Here is a 23614-nt window from a genome sequence, read left to right on the forward strand (position 1 = left end):
TAACGTATCTGCTTCAAACAAAAAGACTAAGGTGTTTTCTGTTGAAAATAAACCAGATCTCCATCAGACTGATATAAGCATTGCGTGTACTGACAGTGAATTTACCTACAACCACTATCAACGTGTAATAAACGCATTGGGGAAGTCATGAACACAACAAAACAATTCTATATGAGTGTATTTCCAAATCAAACTACAACTGGAAACCTTAGAAAACGGGAAGAGTTTAAAAATAACACTACAGGCAACTTTTGTGGTGATTGCCTAACGTTTGGCCTAATACAATGCAGTCCATTTAGACTCAAATAAGAACAGCCCCCCAAGGCAGAGTGAATCTGTGACCGTAACTGGAGCAACGCAATCTTGAGAACCTAGTAATGTCAACACTCAAACCCAAACAAACGTCAACTACAGTAATAATTGTTAGTAGTAGTGTCTTTTTGAGACGGTGTTTGAGACACATCTGTGACTGTCTTAACACAATCGTCAAAACCATAAACATGTAAGCAGCCCCCAAACAAAATCAATCTGTGTTTGTGTGTGTCAACGGCAGAGTGCAACTGTCACTAGCAACACAATGAACATACACTGGTACCTCCTGGTATGTTGTTGAGACAGTATGTGTGTGTGTGTGTGTGTGGGGGGGGGGGGGGGGGGGGGGGGGGGGGAGACGTACCTTTCTGTGGCTGTATGATGAAGGACTGGGTGGCTCCGTTGACCAGGCGACAGTAGCCGTCTATGAGGTCGGCCATGTTTTCAGCTGTGGTGAGTGACGGCGTGGTCACTGTGAGAGGCTATGGACACAGAGCAGCAGCCCACAAAAGAGTCATTATTGCCAGGACGGGCAGAGGAACAGACAGACGGACAGGGATGTTACAACTGTTCTGCTCTGCCTGGGGCTGCCAGCTGCCCCTCCCATCACACATCTCTACTTTATTCACAAACACATTGGCTAGTGTCATCCTCTATGACTGACAGAGTAGTAACTCAATACTATAATCATCCTCTACAACAGACAGAGTAGTAACCCAATACTATAATCATCCTCTACGGCTGACAGAGTAGTAACTCAATACTATAATCATCCTCTATAACAGACAGAGTAGTAACCCAATACTATAATCATCCTCTACGGCTGACAGAGTAGTAACTCAATACTATAATCATCCTCTATAACAGACAGAGTAGTAACCCAATACTATAATCATCCTCTACGGCTGACAGAGTAGTAACTCAATACTATAATCATCCTCTACAACAGACAGAGTAGTAACCCAATACTATAATCATCCTCTATGACTGACAGAGTAATAACCCAATACTATAATCAACCTCTATGGCTGACAGACAGAGCAGAAACTCAATATTATAATCATCCTCTACAACAGACAGAGTAGTAACCCAATACTATAATCATCCTCTATGACTGACAGAGTAATAACCCAATACTATAATCAACCTCTATGGCTGACAGACAGAGCAGAAACTCAATATTATAATCATCCTCTATGGCTGACAGAGTAGTAACTCAATACTATAATCATCCTCTATGACAGACAGAGTAGTAACCCAATACATTAATCATCCTCTATGGCTGACAGACAGAGTAAAACCCAATACTATAATTGTCCTCTATGGCTGACAAACAGAGTAAAACCCAAAACTATAATCAACCTCTATGGCTGACAGAGTGGTAACCCAACACTATAATCATCCTCCACAACAGACAGAGTAGTAACCCAAAACTATAATCATCCTCCACAACAGACAGAGTAGTAACCCAAAACTATAATCAACCTCTATGGCTGACAGACAGAGCAGTAACTCATAACTACAATCATCCTTGATGGCTGACGGACAGAGTAGCAACTCAATACTATAATCATCCTCTATGACAGACAGAGTAGTAATTTAATACTATAATCATCCTCTATGACAGACAGAGTAGTAACCCAACACTATAATCATCCTCTACAACAGACAGAGTAGTAACCCAATACAATAATCATCCTCTATGGCTGACAGAGTAGCAACTTAATACTATAATCATTCTCTACAACAGACAGTGTAATAACCCAATACTAGAATCATCCTCTATGGCTGACAGACAGAGTAGTAACTCAATACTATAATCATCCTCTATGACTGACAGAGTAGTAACCCAATACTATAATCATCCTCTACAACAGACAGAGTAGTAACCCAATACTATAATCATCCTATATGACTGACAGAGTAGCAACCCAATACTATAATCATCCTCTACAACAGACAGAGTAGTAACCCAATACTATAATCATCCTCTATGACAGACAGAGTAGCAACCCAATACTATAATCATCCTCTACAACAGACAGAGAAGTAACCCAATACTACAGTATAATCATCCTCTATGGCCGGGCCATCACAAATTAAAGGCCCATTCATACAGGGCGGGGCCCCGAGTGGATGAATGTGTGTTACAGTAAGAGTCATCTCCAACAGGGAGACTATGTGGAACCATTTGGAAATGGCGGGGGGAAGGGGTGCAGGCTGCAAAAAAATATATTTTTGAATGGGTGAAATGATCAGTATTTACAAAAGTTAATTCAATTTGTGTACATTTTAAACAAGTCGAGTCATGGTAAGGGATGTTTATGATGTGTGTGCATCCTTAAGGTACTTTACCCTACATATATAAAGAATAGGGTGCAATCTGTGACAACCATGGTTGGTTGGTACCTCAGCAGCACCGGCCACGTTGATCTGCAGCATGCCCTTCCTCTCCTTGTCCTCCATGACGGAGTACCCAATGGTCTGCACCTGGGTGAAGTTGGCCAGGTGGGTTGGCTGGAGGGGAGGAATCAATCAATAAGTCAATTCATCAAATGTTGTTGTTGTTTTACATCATAAACTGAGCTGCAGATGATCATTTCACATAAAGTAAAGTAGAACTAACTTTTAAAATGGTCACAATATTTCTCGGGAAGCTGTATTTTGTGTTTTCCATCTACTCTTTCATTGGAAACACTTCATTTCAAGCTGCTATATTTGTTGTTGTTGATAGGGATGTTTTTGGTGTATCGTTTGCTTACAGAACAAGAGGGGTCTCTTGGATTCCAGAAATAAACTTTCTTAAAACCTTGGCTCACAGTGAAATAACGAGGAGAAAATATGATACTCTCAGTTTGGTGGGTAAAAACCCTCAGGGAAGATTTTGGGAGGATCTTACTTAACAAACAGTCTCTCTCTCTCACTCTCTCCCTCTCATTACCTCAGCCCCTGAAGACATCATGACATAATGACTAGGAATTCTCTTTGAAAACCAATATTTTCAGGGGAAATACATATTGTATAGTGAGGGGAAAGAGAGACTAGACCATAGGTTACAAGTAGTGTTTGGTTCCAGATGTTCTTCTTTGAGGAAGACCACACCATGTAATGGTCCTAAATATCTTTGAGAAAGTTTGATGTCCTTGGTTTTAAACTAAAGAAGTCATATTACTGCGAGGCCTGCGCTTGTTTGTGTGGAGATGTAAGACAAGGATACACAACACGAGAATTATGAATATGAACATTTCCTACTTACAGTTGAGCCCTTGTCTGTAAGGTAGCTAATGCCCTCCTCAGGTCCGATGGCTAACTCTACTTGGATGACCCAGCTCAACTGTCAGTAAGATAGAGAGAAAGAACCATTGGGATGATTGCCTTCAGTTCAGTCACAAATCAAGAAGAGACATACACAATGAGAGTCAAACAGAGAGTTCAGTCTGTCGGCTTCCAAGTGTCAACTCATAACCATGAAAACACCTGTGTGCTACATCATTGAGGTGTTTGTCATTGCTGGATGAAACTAAAAAACACACATTGTGTTCATTATGGCCAGCAGGGGTCACTATGCAACCGACATTTCATTAAGGCTGCAGAGAGACAGACGGAATCATCCAAATACAACCACGATATCTAGGCTTTACTCCACTGTCTGAGAACATTTACTCCACTGTCTGAGAACATCACAATTGAATTGTTGAGAAAACAACTCATGCGATGCAAAATGCATCGTCATGACAGTTTTTTTCTCTTTACTGAAAGTGCTGCATCTTGAAAACTTGACTGTTGACATGCACAACTCTTTGAGATTGTATTACGAGTGGACTAATGAGCAAAACACTTAAAGACATTAGTATTTAAAGATCCCTTTAATTTTATCCTCTGGGATTTCAAAAGTGCATCTTATCGATATATATGTTATATAGAAACCCAGAACAAATAAAATAGTGGAATTCAGCCTACCCCGAGAGCACATTTAAAACACTCCTTATCGAATCTGTAGACGGGCGCCAGAATCTCCAGGAACATGAGGATGCTCTGGTCATCATTCATGTTGGCAAACTGTTTGAATGTCTGCTGGATCAGCTTCCGCAGGGTTTTGGCCTGAGAGAGAGGGGCATTACTAGAGACAGGCAGACATGGGCTGCATCCCAAATTTGTATTTATTATGGATCCCCATTAGTTCCTGCCAAGGCAGCAGCTACTCTTCCTGGTGTTTATTATGGATCTCCATTAGTTCCTGCCAAGGCAGCAGCTACTCTTCCTGGTGTTTATTATGGATCTCCATTAGTTCCTGCCAAGGCAGCAGCTACTCTTCCTGGTGTTTATTATGGATCTCCATTAGTTCCTGCCAAGGCAGCAGCTACTCTTCCTGGTGTTTATTATGGATCCCCATTAGTTCCTGCCAAGGCAGCAGCTACTCTTCCTGGGGTCCAGCAAAATGAAGTTTATACAATTTTAAAAAACATTACAATACATTCACAGATTTCACAACATACGGTGTGCCCTCAGGCCCCAACTCCACCACTACCACATATCTACAGTACTAAATCCATGTGTATGTGTGTATAGTGCATATGTTATCGTGTGTGTGGGTGTGTACGCATGTGTCTGTGCCTATGTTTGTGTTGCTTCACAGTCCCGCTGTTCCATAAAGTGTTTTTTTTAATCTGTTTTTGAAATCACATTTTTCTGCTTACATCAGTTACTTGATGTGGAATAGAGTTCCATGTAGTCATGGCTCTATGTAGTACTGTGCGCCTCCCATAGTCTGTTCTGGACTATGGGAGGCAGGGACTATGAAGAGACCTCTTGTGTCATGTCTTGCATGGGTGTCAGAGCTGTGTGCCAGTAGTTCAAACAGACAGCTCGGAGCATTCAACATGTCAATACCTCTCATCAATACAAGTAGTGATGAAGTCAAGCTCTCCTCCACTTTAAGCCAGGAGAGATTTACATATTAATATTACCTCTCAAATGACACCCTATTCACTGATCTGTATGAAGGGAAAAGGGTGCCATTTGGAACGCAGTCATGGTACAGTGTTTCCCCTATATTCACAGCGGTCGCCCGCCACTAATAAATTGTTGCGGCAGCAGAAAGAAAAAGTCATTTAAAAAATATATATATTTCTGCCGAGAACAGCTAGCCTGGGTCCTAAACTGGAAGGCCAGCTAGCCTGGATCCTAAACTGGAAGGCCAGCTAGCCTGGATCCTAAACTAGAAGGACAGCTAGCCTGGATCCCAAACTAGAAGGCCAGCTAGCCTGGATCCCAAACTAGAAGGACAGCTAGCCTGGGTCCTAAACTAGAATCCCAGCTAGCCTGGGTCCCAAACTGGAAGGCCAGCTAGCCTGGATCCTAAACTAGAAGGACAGCTAGCCTGGATCCCAAACTAGAAGGCCAGCTAGCCTGGATCCCAAACTAGAAGGACAGCTAGCCTGGGTCCTAAACTAGAATCCCAGCTAGCCTGGGTCCCAAACTGGAAGGCCAGCTAGCCTGGGTCCTAAACTAGAAGGACAGCTAGCCTGGATCCCAAACTAGAAGGACAGCTAGCCTGGATCCCAAACTAGAAGGCCAGCTAGCCTGGATCCCAAACTAGAAGGACAGCTAGCCTGGATCCCAAACTAGAAGGACAGCTAGCCTGGGTCCCAAACTAGAAGGCCAGCTAGCCTGGGTCCCAAACTAGAAGGCCAGCTAGCCTGGATCCCAAACTAGAAGGACAGCTAGCCTGGGTCCTAAACTGGAAGGACAGCTAGCCTGGGTCCTAAACTGGAAGGACAGCTAGCCTGGATCCCAAACTGGAAGGACAGCTAGCCTGGATCTCAAACTAGGACAGCTAGCCTGAATCCCAAACTAGAAGGACAGCTAGCCTGGGTCCTAAACTGGAAGGACAGCTAGCCTGGGTCCTAAACTGGAAGGACAGCTAGCCTGGGTCCTAAACTGGAAGGACAGCTAGCCTGGGTCCTAAACTGGAAGGATAGCAAGCCTGGATCCCAAACTGGAAGGACAGCTAGCCTGGATGAGAGAGGTGCGGGGGGCTGCCTTAACCGGCATCCACGTCATCGGCGCCCGAGGAACAGTGGGTTAACTGCCTTGCTCAGGGGCAGAACGGCGTATTTTTACCTTGTCAGCTCGGGGATTCGATCCAGCAACCTTTCGGTTAGTTCATAGAGTCCAACCAGTGTAGAGCGCCAGTGGAGTTGTTGGCCTGATCAATGTGACCGAGTCAATAGTGACTTCATTGTCCATTACAGGGTTGCAGTGAGTTTAAACGCCATAAAAAATGCATGAGACCTCACGCTTTAATGACAGGTGACGTTGACACTATTACTACAAACTGACAGGGACATACACGAACAGGGACATACACGAACAGGGACATACACGAACAGGGACATACACGAACAGGGACATACACGAACAGGGACATCCACGAACAGGGACATACACGAACAGGGACATACACGAACAGGGACATACACGAACAGGGACATACACGAACAGGGACATACACGAACAGGGACATCCACGAACAGGGACATCCACGAACAGGGACATACACGAACAGGGACATACACGAACAGGGACATACACGAACAGGGACATACACGAACAGGGACATCCACGAACAGGGACATCCACGAACACACACCGTAATTAAAACTATCACTGTAAGTATGTCATCTAAATCTACTCCCTGCAGAACAACAAACATGTAACTAAATTAAATGTGAAAATATCTTTGAATGTGATTTTAAAGCCAGTTGCAGTGTGCATTACCAGAGTTGATATCTGGTACACAAGCTGATGTCCATTATGAGTGTAAATCCAGATGAATGCATAGCATCTACAGCAGACCTGTAGCATTTTACACTCCACTTAATGGATGGGGGGACGGCTGAGGGGGGGTTGGAATTAGGAGAATATCCACTATATTTAAAAAAGTATGTGGACACCCCTTCAAATTAGTGGATTCGGCTATTTCAGCCACACCCGTTTCTGACAGGTGTATAAAATCAAGCACACAGCCATGCAATCTCCATAGACAAACATTGGCAGAAGAGTATGTGGCCTTACTGAAGAGCTCAGTTACTTTCAACGTGGCACCATCATAGGATGCCACTTTTCCAACAAGTCAGTTCGTCACATTTCTGCCCTACTAGAGCTTCCCCGGTCAACTGTAAGTGCTGTTATTGTGAAGTGAAAATGTCTAGGAGCAACAACAGCTCAGCCACGAAGTGGTAGACCACAAGGTCACAGAACGGGACCGCAGAGTGCTGAAGCGCGTAGCGCGTAAAAATCGTCTGTCCTCGGTGGCCTGGGTCCCAAACTAGAAGGACAGCTAGCCTGGGCCGAGTTCCAAACTGCCTCTGTAAGCAACGTAAGCACAAGAACTGTTCGTCGGGAGCTTCATGAAATGGGTTTCCATGGCCGAACAAACGCACACAAGCCTAAGATCACCATGTGCAATGCCAAACGTCGGCTGGAGTTCGCCGCCATTGGACTGGAGAAGTGTAAATGCGTTCTCTGGAGTGATGAATCACGCTTCACCATCTGGCAGTCCGACGGAAGAATCTGAGTTTGGTGGATGCCAGGAGAACGCTACCTGTCCCAATGCATAGTGCCAACTGTAAAGTTTGGTGGAGGAGGAAGAGTGATCTGGGGCTGTTTTTCATGGTTCGGGCTAGGCCCCTTAGTTCCAGTGAGGAGAAATCTTAACGCTACAGCATACAATGACATTCTAGACAATTCTGTGCTCGAGATCAGTGTGGAACTTGACTGGCCTGATTGCTATGGTGTGTGTGTGTGGTCCTCCACACCCCTTCCAAAATCGCTACTGTGCCATTGTTTCCCCTTGCATTACTTGACGTAGATCCAGAAAAACTAGTTGTAAATCTAGCAAGTCCAGAACTGGCATAGTCCAGAACCTGAACTCAACCCCATCGATCACCTTTGGGATGAATTGGAACGCCGACTGCGAGCCAGGCCTAACCGTTCAACATCAGTGCCTGACCTCACTAATGCTCTTGTGGCTGAATGGAAGCAAGTCCCCATAGCAATGTTCCAATATCTAGTGGAAAGCCTTCCCAGAAGAGTGGAGGATGTTATAGCAGCAAAGGGTGGACCAACATCATATTCATGCCCATGATTTTGAAATGAGATGAGCAGATGTCCACATACTTTTGGTTATGTAGTGTAGTTTATGGGGCTTTTTTTGTCTGTTCAAATACCCATCAGGATTTCTCCAGGAAAACGAGATTTAACAAGATAGAGACATTAGACCACACAAGTGCTTCATTCTAAATCACTTAAAAAAACTAAATGGCACCCTATTCCTTATATAGTGCACTACTATTGACCAGGGCCCATAGGGAATAGGGTGCACTACTATTGACCAGGGCCCATAGGGAATAGAGTGCCATTTGGGAGGCAACCATTGTTGACTCTGGCAAAATAATGAAATGCTAGTTTCCCTCTACTTTTACCACGGGAGCCTGTCCTCATTGGTCGAAATGGAAACCTTCTCCAGTAAGCCTGGGGATGCTAATTATGCAAATGTCACCTCTGTGAAATCAATCATTTATTTTATTGCCTAATAAGATTATGCTTTGAGTGTGTATATTAGCACCTCAGCCATCTGCCAGGTAATGTACTCTGTCCAACAGAGTGGATAGGGGCGGGAATAACCACCAGAAGATTTTTCTGTTCATCAAGAGAGGAGGGGTCTGGAGTGTGTGTGTGTGTGTGTTTACCTGTTTGTCTGTCTATGCATGTGTGGCTTCATGTGCGTCAATGAGAATTTGATCTGTTAATCATGTCATTGTGATGTAGGGAAAAGTAATTTGCAGGAATAAACAGTGTGAGGACGATCATGGTTTTTAAACTCCCAGAGTCAGAAGCTTCTTCTTCAGTCGAATCATACAGTTTTTCGCATGCATATTTGTGCGCACACACACACACACACACACACACACACACACACACACACACAGACACACAGACACACACACACACAGACACACAGACACACAGACACACACACACAGACACACACACACAGACACAGACACAGTTGGGGTGATGAAGGGGCATTGGGTTTCTATGCTAAAGATAACAACAGAGTGGATAGTCGGGTAATGGATGATGGATGGATGACGGAGGGGAGGGTGACTGAGGACTGACAGAAGGAGGTACCCCCTCCCCAGAATGCCCCCTCCTCCCTTTGTATCATAGTGCCTCTCCTCTTTCTAAAGATTGTATATAAGAATATGTATGAATAGAGTGTAAATAGTATTTTTGCTGTAATTCCAATATATAAGTCATATTTTTTTAAATGTTTTATTATAATGTATTTGTATGTTTTATGTATATTACTGTCCTGTACTTTGTCATGTATTTCTATGTTTTATGTGGACCCCAGGAAGAGTAGCTGCTGCATGTGCAGTAGCTAATGGGGATCCTAATAAACTACACTTCCCTTGCACCATTGGTGGAGGGAAAACAATAAAGTAGGTTTAGCAGTGACCTGTGGGGCTGTGGGGTCAGGCGCCACCCCCACCCCCAGGTAGAGCATCTGTCCACCCCTCTTTCTCTAACTGCCAGGCACCCACGCCCCCCACCCCTCTCAGGTCACTGGGCCCCACGATCACGCCTGCTCCATTGTGGCCCAACAGCTATGTACACCCACACACGTGCCGTAAATCCATCACATCACACACAAACACAGCTGGGGGGTGTGGGTGCATACACACACATACACACAGACATTAGTGGATTCGGCCAATGGCAGATAGACAGACAGATGCGCAATTCCCCTTTCAGGAGTTGCTTCAACTGACTAGTCCAATAACACCAAATACCCAACTGTGTACTAGGCTGTGCACTGGTTTTTAGCTAGCCTATATATTACAGTAAATAGCATCAATTTCACACTAGTTTTTAGCTAGCCTATATATTACAGTAAATAGCATCATTTACCCACTGGTTTTTAGCTAGCCTATATATTACAGTAAATAGCATCATTTTCCCACTGGATTTTAGCTAGCCTATATATTACAGTAAATAGCATCATTTTCCCACTGGTTTTTAGCTAGCCTATATATTACAGTAAATAGCATAATTTCCCCACTGGTTTTTAGCTAGCCTATATATTACAGTAAATCGCATCATTTTCCCACTGGTTTTTAGCTAGCCTATATATTACAGTAAATAGCATAATTTACCCACTGGTTTTTAGCTAGCCTATATATTACAGTAAATAGCATCATTTACCCACTGGGTTTTAGCTAGCCTATATATTACAGTAAATAGCATCATTTTCCCACTGGATTTTAGCTAGCCTATATATTACAGTAAATAGCATCATTTTCCCACTGGGTTTTAGCTAGCCTATATTTTACAGTAAATAACATCATTTACCCACTGGGTTTTAGCTAGCCTATATATTACAGTAAATAGCATAATTTTCCCACTGGTTTTTAGCTAGCCTGTATCTTACAGTAAATAGCATCATTTTCCCACTGTTTGTTCTCAGTAGATGTCAGGTGCTGTTGTCTAGTGAGATGAGAGGAGTTGACAGATGAGTGGGTTTGATTCAGCTGGGGCTAATCCCCCCCCTCCCCCCCCCCCCCCCCCCCCCCCGCCGCCGCAGGCCTGTATGTACGAGGGAGGCTAAGCCTAGAACTAGGCCAACTCTGCCTGTACAAGGCTGGAACAAAGAGCCCAGTACCATAAGACACTTCAGAGGGCAGGAAATAAAATATGGAATCTTCAGTGCGTGGTACATTGATATGAAGCTGTGGCGCTATCTCTGAGAATACATTGGAGACTGACTGGACCTTAGAGATATTTTCTCATCAATAACTCTGAAAGAATAACGAAATGTTTCTGAAGCATCATCTCACCTTGACTGAATCCAGTAAACTCTTAGGGAAGAATCTTCTTAAGCCCACGTCTTTTCTGTAAAGAAAAAAGAGCAGAGGAAAAGGAGAACATCAGTTTAGCAAGACCCAAATGAGAATGCAAAACTTTCACTTTAGCAATGAATGCAAATTGTCTACTTTCGGATGAATATCCACATAGTCCCCTGACTGAATTGGTGTAGGATGAAGTTGCCCCTAGACGCTGACCTTGGGTCAGTTTAGCATTTTCCACACTAATAGTTAAGGTTAGGATTGGAAGCTGATCCTAGATGTGTACTTAGTGGAAACTTCCCCCCGTTACAGAATTGTAACTCTCTGATACCAATCTACCAGGGAAGCAGGAGAGAAACACATCCAGTTACTCAGGGTCATTAGTGGGACATACAGTATCTAACGTGAATACTGCAGCTCAGGCCTCTAAAGTTGACATTGCCATTTTAGTCATTAGCAGACGCACTTATCTAAACTTACAGGAGCAATTAGGGATAAGTGCCTTGATCAAGAGCACATCGATAGATTTTCCACATAGTCGGCTCGGGATTTCAAACCATTGACCTTTCGATTACTCCCCCAATACTCTTAGCCGCTAGGCTACCTGCTGTTATTCACAAAACATAGTGCCTTCAGAAAGTATTCACACCCCTTAACTTTTTCCACATTTTGTTGTGTTACATCCTGAATTTAAATTGATGAAATATACTTTTTTGTTGTTGGCCTACACACAATACCCCATAATGTCAAAGGGGAATTATGTTTTTCAAAATTTTGACAAATTAGTTCAGGAGTAAAAATGTGCACAAGTCACATAATAAGTTGCATGGACTCCATCTATGTGCAATAATAGTTTTTAACAAGATTTTTGAATGACTACCTCATCTCTGTACCCCACACATACAATTACAGTATCTGTATGGTCCCTCAGTCGAGCAGTGAATATCAAACACATATTCAACCACAAAGACCAGGGAGCTTTTCCAATGCCTCGCATAGAAGAGCGCCTATTGGTAGATGTGTAAAAATAAAACAAGCAAACATTTGAGCATGGTGAAGTTATTAATTACACTTTGGGTGGTGTATCAATACACCCAGTCACTACAAAGATACAGGCGTCCTTCCTATCTCAGTTGCTAGAGAGGAAGGACATTTCTCAGGGATTTCACCATGAGGCCAATGGTGACTATAAAACAGTTACATAGTTTAATGGCAGTGATAGGAGAACACTGAGGATGGATCAACAATATTGAAGTTATTCCACAATACTAACCGAAATGACAGAGTGAAAAGAAGGAAGCCAGTACAGAATAAAATCATTCCAAAACATACATCCTGTTTGCAATAAGGCTCTAAAGTAACACTGCAAAATATTGTCCTAAAAACAAATGTTATATTTTCAAGCAAAGTGGTGGCTGCATTATGTTATGGGTATGCCTGTAATCATTAAGGACTGGGGAGCTTTTCAGGGAAAACATTTTTACGGAATGGAGCTAAGCACAGGCAAGATCCTAGAGGAAAATCTGGTTCAGTCTGCTTTCCACCGGACACTGGGAGATGAATTCACCTTTCAACAGGACAATAACCTAAAACACAAGGCCAAATCTACGCTGGAGTTGCTTACCAAGACGACATTGAATGTCCCTGAGTGGCATAGTTACAGTTGACTTAAATCGGCATGAAAATCTATGGCAAGACTTGAAAATGGTTGTCAAGCAATGATAAACAACCAACTTGAATAATTTTTGAAATAATAAATGGGCAAATGTTGCACAATCCAGGTGTGCAAAGCTCTTGGAGATATACCCAGAAACACACCAAAGGTGATTCTAACATGCATTGAGTCAGTTGTGTGAATACTTAAGTTAATTAGATATGTCTGTATTTAATTTTAAATACATTTGCTAAAATTGATAAAAACATGTTTTCACTTTGTCATTATGGGGTTTTGTTAGTAGATTTTTGACAAAAGCAATCTATTTAATTTAGGCTATAAAACAACAAAATGTGGAATAATTCAAGGGTTATTAATACCTTCTGAATATAGCTTATCGGTCTGTGTACGGAGAAAAGGGAGATGTAAAAACAGCTAAACTTGACATTGGCTAATGACTAACCAGAGAGAGAGAGAGAGAGAGGAGAGAGGAGAGAGGAGAGAGGAGAGAGGAGAGAGAGAGAGAGAGAGAGAGAGAGAGAGAGAGAGAGAGAGAGAGACAGAGACAGAGACAGAGACAGAGACAGAGACAGAGAGAGAGAGAGAGAGAGAGAGAGAGAGAGAGAGAGAGGCCTTGAGATGGAGTAGAGGAGAAGAAGAGTCACAGTGTAGGTTTTAAAGCCTTTAAATTCCTCCCTCCCACACAATCAATTCATCATAAGTGCTCTATGAAAAGATAGCTTGTTAAAACACGAGGCGCTCCCATGGCCATTTACGTTCCGCCGGCCAGAATCAATCAACATCATTTATAAGGCCAGGGCCAGAAAAGCTGCCAGAAAATTGATGCTGCCTTGGCATTAACATGATGAAGCTTTGCTGGTAACCCCTTGACTTATTCCATATTTTGCTGTGATATATTTTGCTGTAAATAAAAAAAAAGTCTCACCCATCTATACACAATACCCCATAATAACAAAGTGAAAACGTTTTAGCAAATTTATTGAAAATGAAATACAGAAATTTCTAATTTATATAATTATCTACACCCCTGAGTTAATACATGTTAGAATCACCTTTGGCAGCGATTACAGCTGTGAGTCTTTCTAGGTATGTCTGTAAGAGCTTTGCACAACTGGATTGTACAATATTTGCACTTTATTTTTTGTATTCTTCAAGCTCTGTCAAGTTGGTTGTTGATCATTGCTAGACAGCCATGTTCAAGTCTTGCCATAGATTGTCAAGCCGATTTAAGTCAAAACTAACTATCCCACTCAGGGACATTCAATGTCGTCTTGGTAAGCAACTCCAGTGTATATTTGGCCTTGTGTTTTAGGTTATTGTTCTGCTGAAAGGTACATTTATTTCCCAGTATCTGTTGGAAAGCAGACAACCAGGTTTTCCTCTAGGATCATGCCTATGCTTAACTCTATTATTTTTATCCTAAAAAACTCCCTAGTCCTTGCCGAAAACAAGGATACCCATTACATGATGCAGCCACCCCCATGCTTGAAAATATGAAGAGTAGTAATCAGTAATGTGTTGTGTTGGATTTTCCCCAAACATATCACTTTGTATTTAGGAGATAAAATTAATTTCTTTGCCATTTCTTTTTGCAGTTTTACTTTAGTGCCTTATTGCAAACAGGATGCATGTTTTAGAATATTTTTTATTCTGTACAGGCTTCCTTCTTTTCACGCTGTCATTTAGGTTAGTATTGTGGAGTAACTACAATTTTGTTGGTCCATCCTCAGTTTTCTCCTATCACAGCTATTAAACTAACTATTTGAAATTCACCATTGGCCTCATGGTGAAATCCCTGAGCGGTTTCCTTCCTCTCCGGCAACTGAGTTAGGAAGGACACCTGTATCTTTGTAGTGACCGGGTGTATTGATACACCATCCAAAGTGTAATTAATAACTTCACCATGCTCAAAGAGATATTCAATGTTATCTTTTTTTAACCATCTACTAATAGGTGCCCTTCTTTGTGAGGCATTGGAAAACCTCCCTGGTCTTTGTGGTTGAATATGTGTTTGAAATTCGCTGCTCGACTGAGGGACCATACAGATAATTGTTTGTGGGGTACAAAGATGAGGTTGTCATTCAAAAATCTTGTTAAACACTATTATTGCACACACAGTGAGTCCATGCAACAGTGGTAGGCCTGATCAGCGACAACAATGAGGCAGCGTATAGGGAGGTGGTCAGAGACCAGGCAGTGTGGTTCCAGGACAACAACCTCTCCCTCAATGTGAGCAAGACAAAGAAGCTGATCGTGGCCTACAGGAAAAGGCGGGCCGAACAGGCCCCAATTAACATCGACAGGGCTGTAGAGGATTGAGAATTTCAAGTTCCTTGGTGTGCACATCATCAACGAACTATCATGGTCCAAACACACCAAGACAGTCGTGAAGAGGGCAAGGCAACACCTTTTCCCCCTCAGGAGACTGAAAAGATTTGGCATGGATCCCCAGATCCTCAAAAAGTTCTACAGCTGCACCATCGAGAGCATCCTGACCGGTTGCATCACAGCCTGGTATGGCAACTTCTCGGCATCCAACCGTAAGGCGCTACAGAGGGTAGTGCGTACGGCCCAGTACATCACTGGGGCCAAGCTGCCTGCCATCCAGGACCTATATAATAGGCGGTGTCAGAGCAAAGCCCAAAAGATTGTCAGAGACTCCAGTCACCCAAGTCAGACTGTTTTCTCTGCTACCGCACATTAAGCAATACCGGAGCGCCAAGTCTAGGACTGAAGGTTCCTTTACAGCTTCTAAACCCAAGCCATAAGTCTGCTGAACAATTCAACAAATGGCCACCGCACTATTTACATTGACCCCCCCCCCCCCCCAGAAAATACAATGATTTTCTGGATTTTTGTTTTAGATTCCGTCTCTCACAGTTGAAGTGTACCTATGATAAAAATTACAAACCTCTACATGCTTTGTAAGTAGGAAAACCTGCAAAATCGGCAGTGTATCAAATACTTGTTCTCCCCACTGTATGTAGTATAATGACGAAAGGACGTAGGAAGTAGCCTAGCTATGTTAAATCAAGAGGAAACCTGTTCTGTAGTTTTAGCAGTGCTGAAACACAACATTATGATTTCCCCCATGCTCAGTATTAATCCCAGGCCCTACAGTAATCCAAGTTTCCCACCAGGTTGTTCAACCTCCCTCTTTCCCTCCTCTCCTTCCCCTTTCTCTCCCTCCATGTCTGTCACCTTGTTAGCCATCAGTCACCCAGATTGGAAGTACTCTCTGATTGGAGTGTCCCTGCTACCCTTTCTTTCTCTCTCCCTCCCTCCCTTCCCACATCCACCCTTATCTCCTCCTCTCCTCCCCTTCTCTCCTCTCTGTTCCTCTCCTCCTCCTCCTCCTCTTCTTTCTCCTCCTCCGCTCCCTTCTCTCTTCCTCTCCTCCTCTCTCCTGTATATCCCCCACTCTTCTCTTTTCCTCCTTCTCTCGCTCCCGTACATCCCCCTCTCTCCTCTTCCTCTCGCTCCTCTCCTTCCCCTTTCTCCCCTTTCTTTCCTCCCCCCTCAGTGATGGGCTCTGTGTATGTGGGTAAGTGGATTGATTGACCTGTAACTAATGCTAGCCAACACAATGAGCCCCAGTGTCTGCATATCTTGTTAGGCATGTTTCTCAGCTAGCAGTGCCCTGCCTTACAACCTGCCTGCAGGCCCAGTGGAATTAATAAATCCCTTAACTTTGCATATCCTTGGAGCCAGCCAAGTAGGACATTGGTTACGTCCCAAATGGCACCCTTTATAGTGTACTACGTTTGACCAGGGTCCATAGGGCTTCATAGTGCACTATGTAGGGAATCGTGAGCCATTTTGGGATGCAGCCATACATTTTCCTTGCATAAGGAAGGAGGTGTGAGAGAGATTCTTCCCTCTGAAAGGAGGCAGAACACAATGTGAGGTCTTGGTCTCTCTCCCCCTCTCCTATTCATCCATCAGGCGTAAGATGTAAAAAAAAAAAAGTGACCTCCATTTTTTTCAATCAATACAGAGAAAAGAGAGAGAGATGTTAGTGATTAGCGGGCCTAGTTAGAGACTGAAGGCCTGAGCATATGACAAAAGGACTAATTGGAATGCATTGTTAGAAACGGGCATGATTAAGGTGACCTCTCAAACTTGATCAAATAGCATAGCTCAGACAAGCATGTTGGCCCGCAGACCTAAGACCCTGGAGGAGGTTTCAAAAACGTATGGCCACGGCTCTTTTTACCCATGTCAGGGGTTCTCAAACCGCTCCTCGGGGACTCCCAGATGGTCCATGTATTTCAACTGTTCCACAGCTTGCACACCTGATTCAGATTGTCAACTAGTCATTAAGCCCTTGACTAGTTGAATCAGGTGAGTTAGTTCAGGGCTACAACAACATTGTGAAACGTCTGGTGGTCCCCAGGAGACGTTTGAGAACCACTGACCTACGTGATCTTTATGAAGAATGGTTATCATATAACCCGTTAATACACTAGGTTGACCTATGTGATCTTTATGAAGGACGGTTATCATATAACCCGTTAACACACTGGGTTGACCTATGTGATCTTTATGAAGGATGGTTATCATATAACCCGTTAATACACTGGGTTGACCTATGTGATCTTTATGAAGGATGGTTATCATATAACCCGTTAATACACTGGGTTGACCTATGTGATCTTTATGAAGGATGGTTATCATATAACCCGTTAATACACTGGGTTGACCTATGTGATCTTTATGAAGGATGGTTATCATATAACCCGTTAATACACTAGGTTGACCTATGTGATCTTTATGAAGGATGGTTATCATATAACCCGTTAATACACTAGGTTGACCTATGTGATCTTTATGAAGGATGGTTATCATATAACCCGTTAACACACTGGGTTGACCTATGTGATCTTTATGAAGGATGGTTATCATATAACCCGTTAACACACTGGGTTGACCTATGTGATCTTTATGAAGGATGGTTATCATATAACCCGTTAACACACTGGGTTGACCTATGTGATCTTTATGAAGGATGGTTATCATATAACCCGTTAACACACTGGGTTGACCTATGTGATCTTTATGAAGGATGGTTATCATATAACCCGTTAACACACTGGGTTGACCTATGTGATCTTTATGAAGGATGGTTATCATATAACCCGTTAATACACTGGGTTGACCTATGTGATCTTTATGAAGGATGGTTATCATATAACCCGTTAATACACTGGGTTGACCTACGTGATCTTTATGAAGGATGGTTATCATATAACCCGTTAATACACTAGGTTGACCTACGTGATCTTTATGAAGGATGGTTATCAGATAACCCGTTAATACACTAGGTTGACCTATGTGATCTTTATGAAGGATGGTTATCATATAACCCGTTAATACACTAGGTTGACCTATGTGATCTTTATGAAGGATGGTTATCATATAACCCGTTAATACACTAGGTTGACCTATGTGATCTTTATGAAGGATGGTTATCATATAACCCGTTAATACACTGGGTTGACCTATGTGATCTTTATGAAGGATGGTTATCATATAACCCATTAACACACTGGGTTGACCTATGTGATCTTTATGAAGAATGGTTATCATATAACCCGTTAATACACTAGGTTGACCTATGTGATCTTTATGAAGAATGGTTATCATATAACCCGTTAATACACTGGGTTGACCTATGTGATCTTTATGAAGGATGGTTATCATATAACCCGTTAACACACTGGGTTGACCTATGTGATCTTTATGAAGGATGGTTATCATATAACCCGTTAACACACTGGGTTGACCTATGTGATCTTTATGAAGGATGGTTATCATATAACCCGTTAACACACTGGGTTGACCTATGTGATCTTTATGAAGGATGGTTATCATATAACCCGTTAACACACTGGGTTGACCTATGTGATCTTTATGAAGGATGGTTATCATATAACCCGTTAACACACTGGGTTGACCTATGTGATCTTTATGAAGGATGGTTATCATATAACCCGTTAATACACTGGGTTGACCTATGTGATCTTTATGAAGGATGGTTATCATATAACCCGTTAACACACTGGGTTGACCTATGTGATCTTTATGAAGGATGGTTATCATATAACCCGTTAATACACTGGGTTGACCTATGTGATCTTTATGAAGGATGGTTATCATATAACCCGTTAATACACTGGGTTGACCTATGTGATCTTTATGAAGGATGGTTATCATATAACCCGTTAACACACTGGGTTGACCTATGTGATCTTTATGAAGGATGGTTATCATATAACCCGTTAACACACTGGGTTGACCTATGTGATCTTTATGAAGGATGGTTATCATATAACCCGTTAACACACTGGGTTGACCTATGTGATCTTTATGAAGGATGGTTATCATATAACCCGTTAATACACTGGGTTGACCTATGTGATCTTTATGAAGGATGGTTATCATATAACCCGTTAACACACTGGGTTGACCTATGTGATCTTTATGAAGGATGGTTATCATATAACCCGTTAATACACTGGGTTGACCTATGTGATCTTTATGAAGGATGGTTATCATATAACCCGTTAATACACTGGGTTGACCTATGTGATCTTTATGAAGGATGGTTATCATATAACCCATTAACACACTGGGTTGACCTATGTGATCTTTATGAAGGATGGTTATCATATAACCCGTTAACACACTGGGTTGACCTATGTGATCTTTATGAAGGATGGTTATCATATAACCCGTTAACACACTGGGTTGACCTATGTGATCTTTATGAAGGATGGTTATCATATAACCCGTTAACACACTGGGTTGACCTATGTGATCTTTATGAAGGATGGTTATCATATAACCCGTTAATACACTGGGTTGACCTATGTGATCTTTATGAAGGATGGTTATCATATAACCCATTAACACACTAGGCAAGCCTGCTGCTACCATTGGTACTGATCTCACTGTACTAGCTAAAAATAGTCCACTTCAAGATGATTTTGTGTATTGAGGTTATAGGATATCTCAGGACATTATATGTAAATTATACATAAATAAATGCATTATATCCCCTTTATAGGAATTCCTCTAGTTGTTTCTGGGTAAAGATCAACAAAGACCTACAATATTGACTGAATAGTTGATTCTTACAGTGAGCAGAGAAACCTAAGCTATTAACAGATGACAATCAAGCCAAAGGGGACTTACTCTAATAGTTCATAGTTAGATTTCTTGTCCAGGGCATTTCCTCGCATCTCCCGGAAGAATCTCCTGTAAGGGAAACATGTCTTGGTGAGTGGGGGGGGGGGGGGGGGGGGGGGTCAATGAGAACTGTAACAACATGGGAGCTAGCTAGCGCTCATGAGAGAACAGAACATTTGACCAATCTTGGATAACTGTAAACTGACCTGATTTCAAGGCATCCCAACTTAAGTGCAATGTCTTGCTCAACCTGATCCGCTATCTCCACCATGTAGTCATTTTTCACCTGAAAGACAGAACCGAAGACATGTTTTCATGTTATTGCCCCATTACGCTAGTATTTGTTTTTTTCTGTGCATATGACCTACACACTTTGATTTGGTTTTGGTTTTAGAATGGGAGTCTAGAATACTGCAACCAACATCACAATGAACAGGTGGCTTTAACGCAGAAGTGCTTTACTTTCTGGTATTGAAAAACTAAAGACTAGCTGGTAACCTGGGCCCAGATTCACAAAACACTTCATACGCAAACATGTATGAAGCTTCTTAAGAACAAAAAAAATAAGTTCATAAGATAGTTTGTCAGTGCGATTCCTTAACAATATATTAAGATTTCATGATTTTCCTCCAAACTTCTCAAATATCTTCTTACAAACTTTTTTAGCTAGCTATCTAGCTAGCAATGGCAATCATGTTAGCATATTTCATACTGAGATTATTGTTCTAAAACATGTTCTTGAGTGTCAAATAATAAATACTGAAACTTTCAGATGAAGTTTGTGAGTGAATTATACATGTTAAATTGCTTTCATTAGCTTATTTTCTCACTGCCCTGAGTTTAAGACAAGGGTTTAGCTATCTTGGAATTAACATCATTTCCAAGAACAAATCCAATAACTTTATTTTCAAGAATCTAATTCTTTCTTAACTTTTTGCTTAAGGAGAAACATAAGAAATAACGCAATAACATTTCCAATAACCTTTTAGAGGAATAGCAACTTTGCTTAACTTTCTATAGTTAAAGAACCAATTGCAGTTGAGAAGAAATGTCTTCTTAAGAAGGTTTTGTGAATCTGGGCCCTGGTGTTTCTGTGTGGAGGGAGTATGGGGGTGTTTCTGTGTGGAGGGAGTATGGGGGTGTTTCTGTGTGGAGGGAGTATGGGGGTGTTTCTGTGTGGAGGGAGTATGGGGGTGTTTCTGTGTGGAGGGAGTATGGGGGTGTTTCTGTGTGGAGGGAGTATGGGGGTGTTTCTGTGTGGAGGGAGTATGGGGGCTTTACACAGGGCAGAGCAAGCAGATGTCACATGAACACTGACTTCTAGAATGAGGGTTAGAACACACTGACTTCTAGAATGAAGGGTAGAACACACTGACTTCTAGAATGAGGGTTAGAACACACTGACTTCTAGAATGAGGGTCAGAACACACTGACTTCTAGAATGAGGGTCAGAACACACTGACTTCTAGAATGAAGGGTAGAACACACTGACTTCTAGAATGAGGGTCAGAACACACTGACTTCTAGAATGAAGGGTAGAACACACTGACTTCTAGAATGAGGGTTAGAACACACTGACTTCTAGAATGAAGGGTAGAACACACTGACTTCTAGAATGAGGGTCAGAACACACTGACTTCTAGAATGAGGGTCAGAACACACTGACTTCTAGAATGAAGGGTAGAACACACTGACTTCTAGAATGAGGGGTATAACACACTGACTTCTAGAATGAGGGGTATAACACACTGACTTCTAGAATGAAGGATAGAACACATTGACGTCTAGAATGAGGGGTAGAACACACTGACTTCTAGAATGAGGGGTATAACACACTGACTTCTAGAATGAAGGGTAGAACACAATGACTTCTAGAATGAGGGGTAGGACACACTGACTTCTAGAATGAGGGGTATAACACACTGACTTCTAGAATGAAGGATAGAACACACTGACTTCTAGAATGAAGGATAGAACACACTGACGCCTAGAATGAGGGTTAGAACACACTGACGTCTAGAATGAGGGTTAGAACACACTGACTTCTAGAATGAGGGTTAGAACACACTGACTTCTAGAATGAGGGTTAGAACACACTGACGTCTAGAATGAGGGTTAGAACACACTGACGTCTAGAATGAGGGTTAGAACACACTGACGTCTAGAATGAGGGCTAGAACACACTGACGTCTAGAATGAGGGGTAGAACACAATGACTTCTAGAATGAGGGTTAGAACACACTGACTTCTAGAATGAGGGGTAGGACACAGGGTACAAAGGCATTGAGGGGGACCTTACTGCTATACAGCTCTTCAACAAACACTCCATCCATCCCTCCAGAGAGAGAGAGACAGAAAGACACAGACAGAGTGAGAGAGACAGACAGTGGCAGAGACATTAAATCTTATCACCCATAATAACAGCCCATAAGAACCTGACGGTGATATTGGTTGACAAAGGCTGGGTGGGTGCACCTGCAGTGATAGCAATACAACACTGGCAGACTGACACAGAGCGAGACATTTCCTGAGACAGATGAATGTTTGCTTCTGAATGATAGCGAGCACTGTTTCATGGGCTATTATGTCCTCTCTGAATGTCCCATTTGTCATGTTGAGCTCCAGCTCTTTGTATTCTAACACCAATAGAGACATTGATTCTGCCACTGTAGATCATGGAAACAGAACCTGCTTCCTGAAAGTGTTGTTCCATACCAGACTGAATTCAGGACAGAAGCTCTTTTCATGCTCCATGATTAGCCCTTCAAACACTGACCTTTCACCTTCCATCAGTACCATTTTCCTCTCAGCTGGCACTCAGCAAAACCATGAGAGTAGAAAGAGGAACCCAGCACACTGCTCTTGCTAGTATCACTGCTCTCAATAAGCTCTGATGAAGGCGGCGAGGCCCATACATAAAGCTTAATAAAGAGCAGTGTGCGGGTTTCCTCTTTTTACTCTCATGTTATTCAACTGTTACCATGCACCTGAAACAAAGATAGCTCAGATGTGCAAGTGCCTTTTGAATTTTAAAACCACAAGAGTAAAACTCACAAGTGAGCCCAAATGTTTTCCGCTGCTGTAAAAATGGCCTCTCTTCTCCCCCGTCTGGATGGGAGGGAGTGTCTCTTCCCTAGAGCGCCAGACACCAGGCAGAGTCCCCCTAGGCCCACTAACCCAGTTCACCTATCTGCCTCTACAGCCCCGCGGGTGGCTACACACCGTGTGTTACGCCCTAATACCTCCCCCCTACTGCACCCATACACTCCCCCCCCCACACACACACACAGTAAAGGCTTGGATCCCTCAGACACAGACAGACACAGACACACACACACACACATTTGCACACATGGCTGCACAAACACATACACACACTGTTAGAAGTGCTATATGCCTCCACCAGCGGTTACAGTGTGGTTGAATAAATGGCCTGTTAGAAACCAGGCTGTCTCTCTGTTAATCAACTCCCATGGATAATGTTTTGGGGTCTGTTTTAGGGCTGCCAGAGTTCATCAATTAA

At 42.6% G+C, this 23614-nt stretch overlaps 1 protein-coding gene across 1 annotated transcript in view; it reads right to left on the reverse strand.

Moving 5' to 3' along the window:
- Positions 1–23614, reverse strand: part of LOC120022156 (focal adhesion kinase 1-like) — a 249631-nt gene that overhangs the window by 65443 nt on the left and 160574 nt on the right. The window contains exons 6-12 of the mRNA XM_038966022.1: positions 20298–20377; positions 20098–20160; positions 11217–11271; positions 4273–4413; positions 3569–3646; positions 2722–2829; positions 677–794 (exon numbers count right to left, since the gene is read on the reverse strand). Of these exons, the coding sequence (XP_038821950.1) occupies positions 677–794; positions 2722–2829; positions 3569–3646; positions 4273–4413; positions 11217–11271; positions 20098–20160; positions 20298–20377 (643 nt within the window). The remainder of the gene's footprint in view (positions 1–676; positions 795–2721; positions 2830–3568; positions 3647–4272; positions 4414–11216; positions 11272–20097; positions 20161–20297; positions 20378–23614) is intronic.

This window comes from Salvelinus namaycush, chromosome 27, assembly GCF_016432855.1.
Source record: "Salvelinus namaycush isolate Seneca chromosome 27, SaNama_1.0, whole genome shotgun sequence".
NCBI lineage: Eukaryota > Metazoa > Chordata > Actinopteri > Salmoniformes > Salmonidae > Salvelinus > Salvelinus namaycush.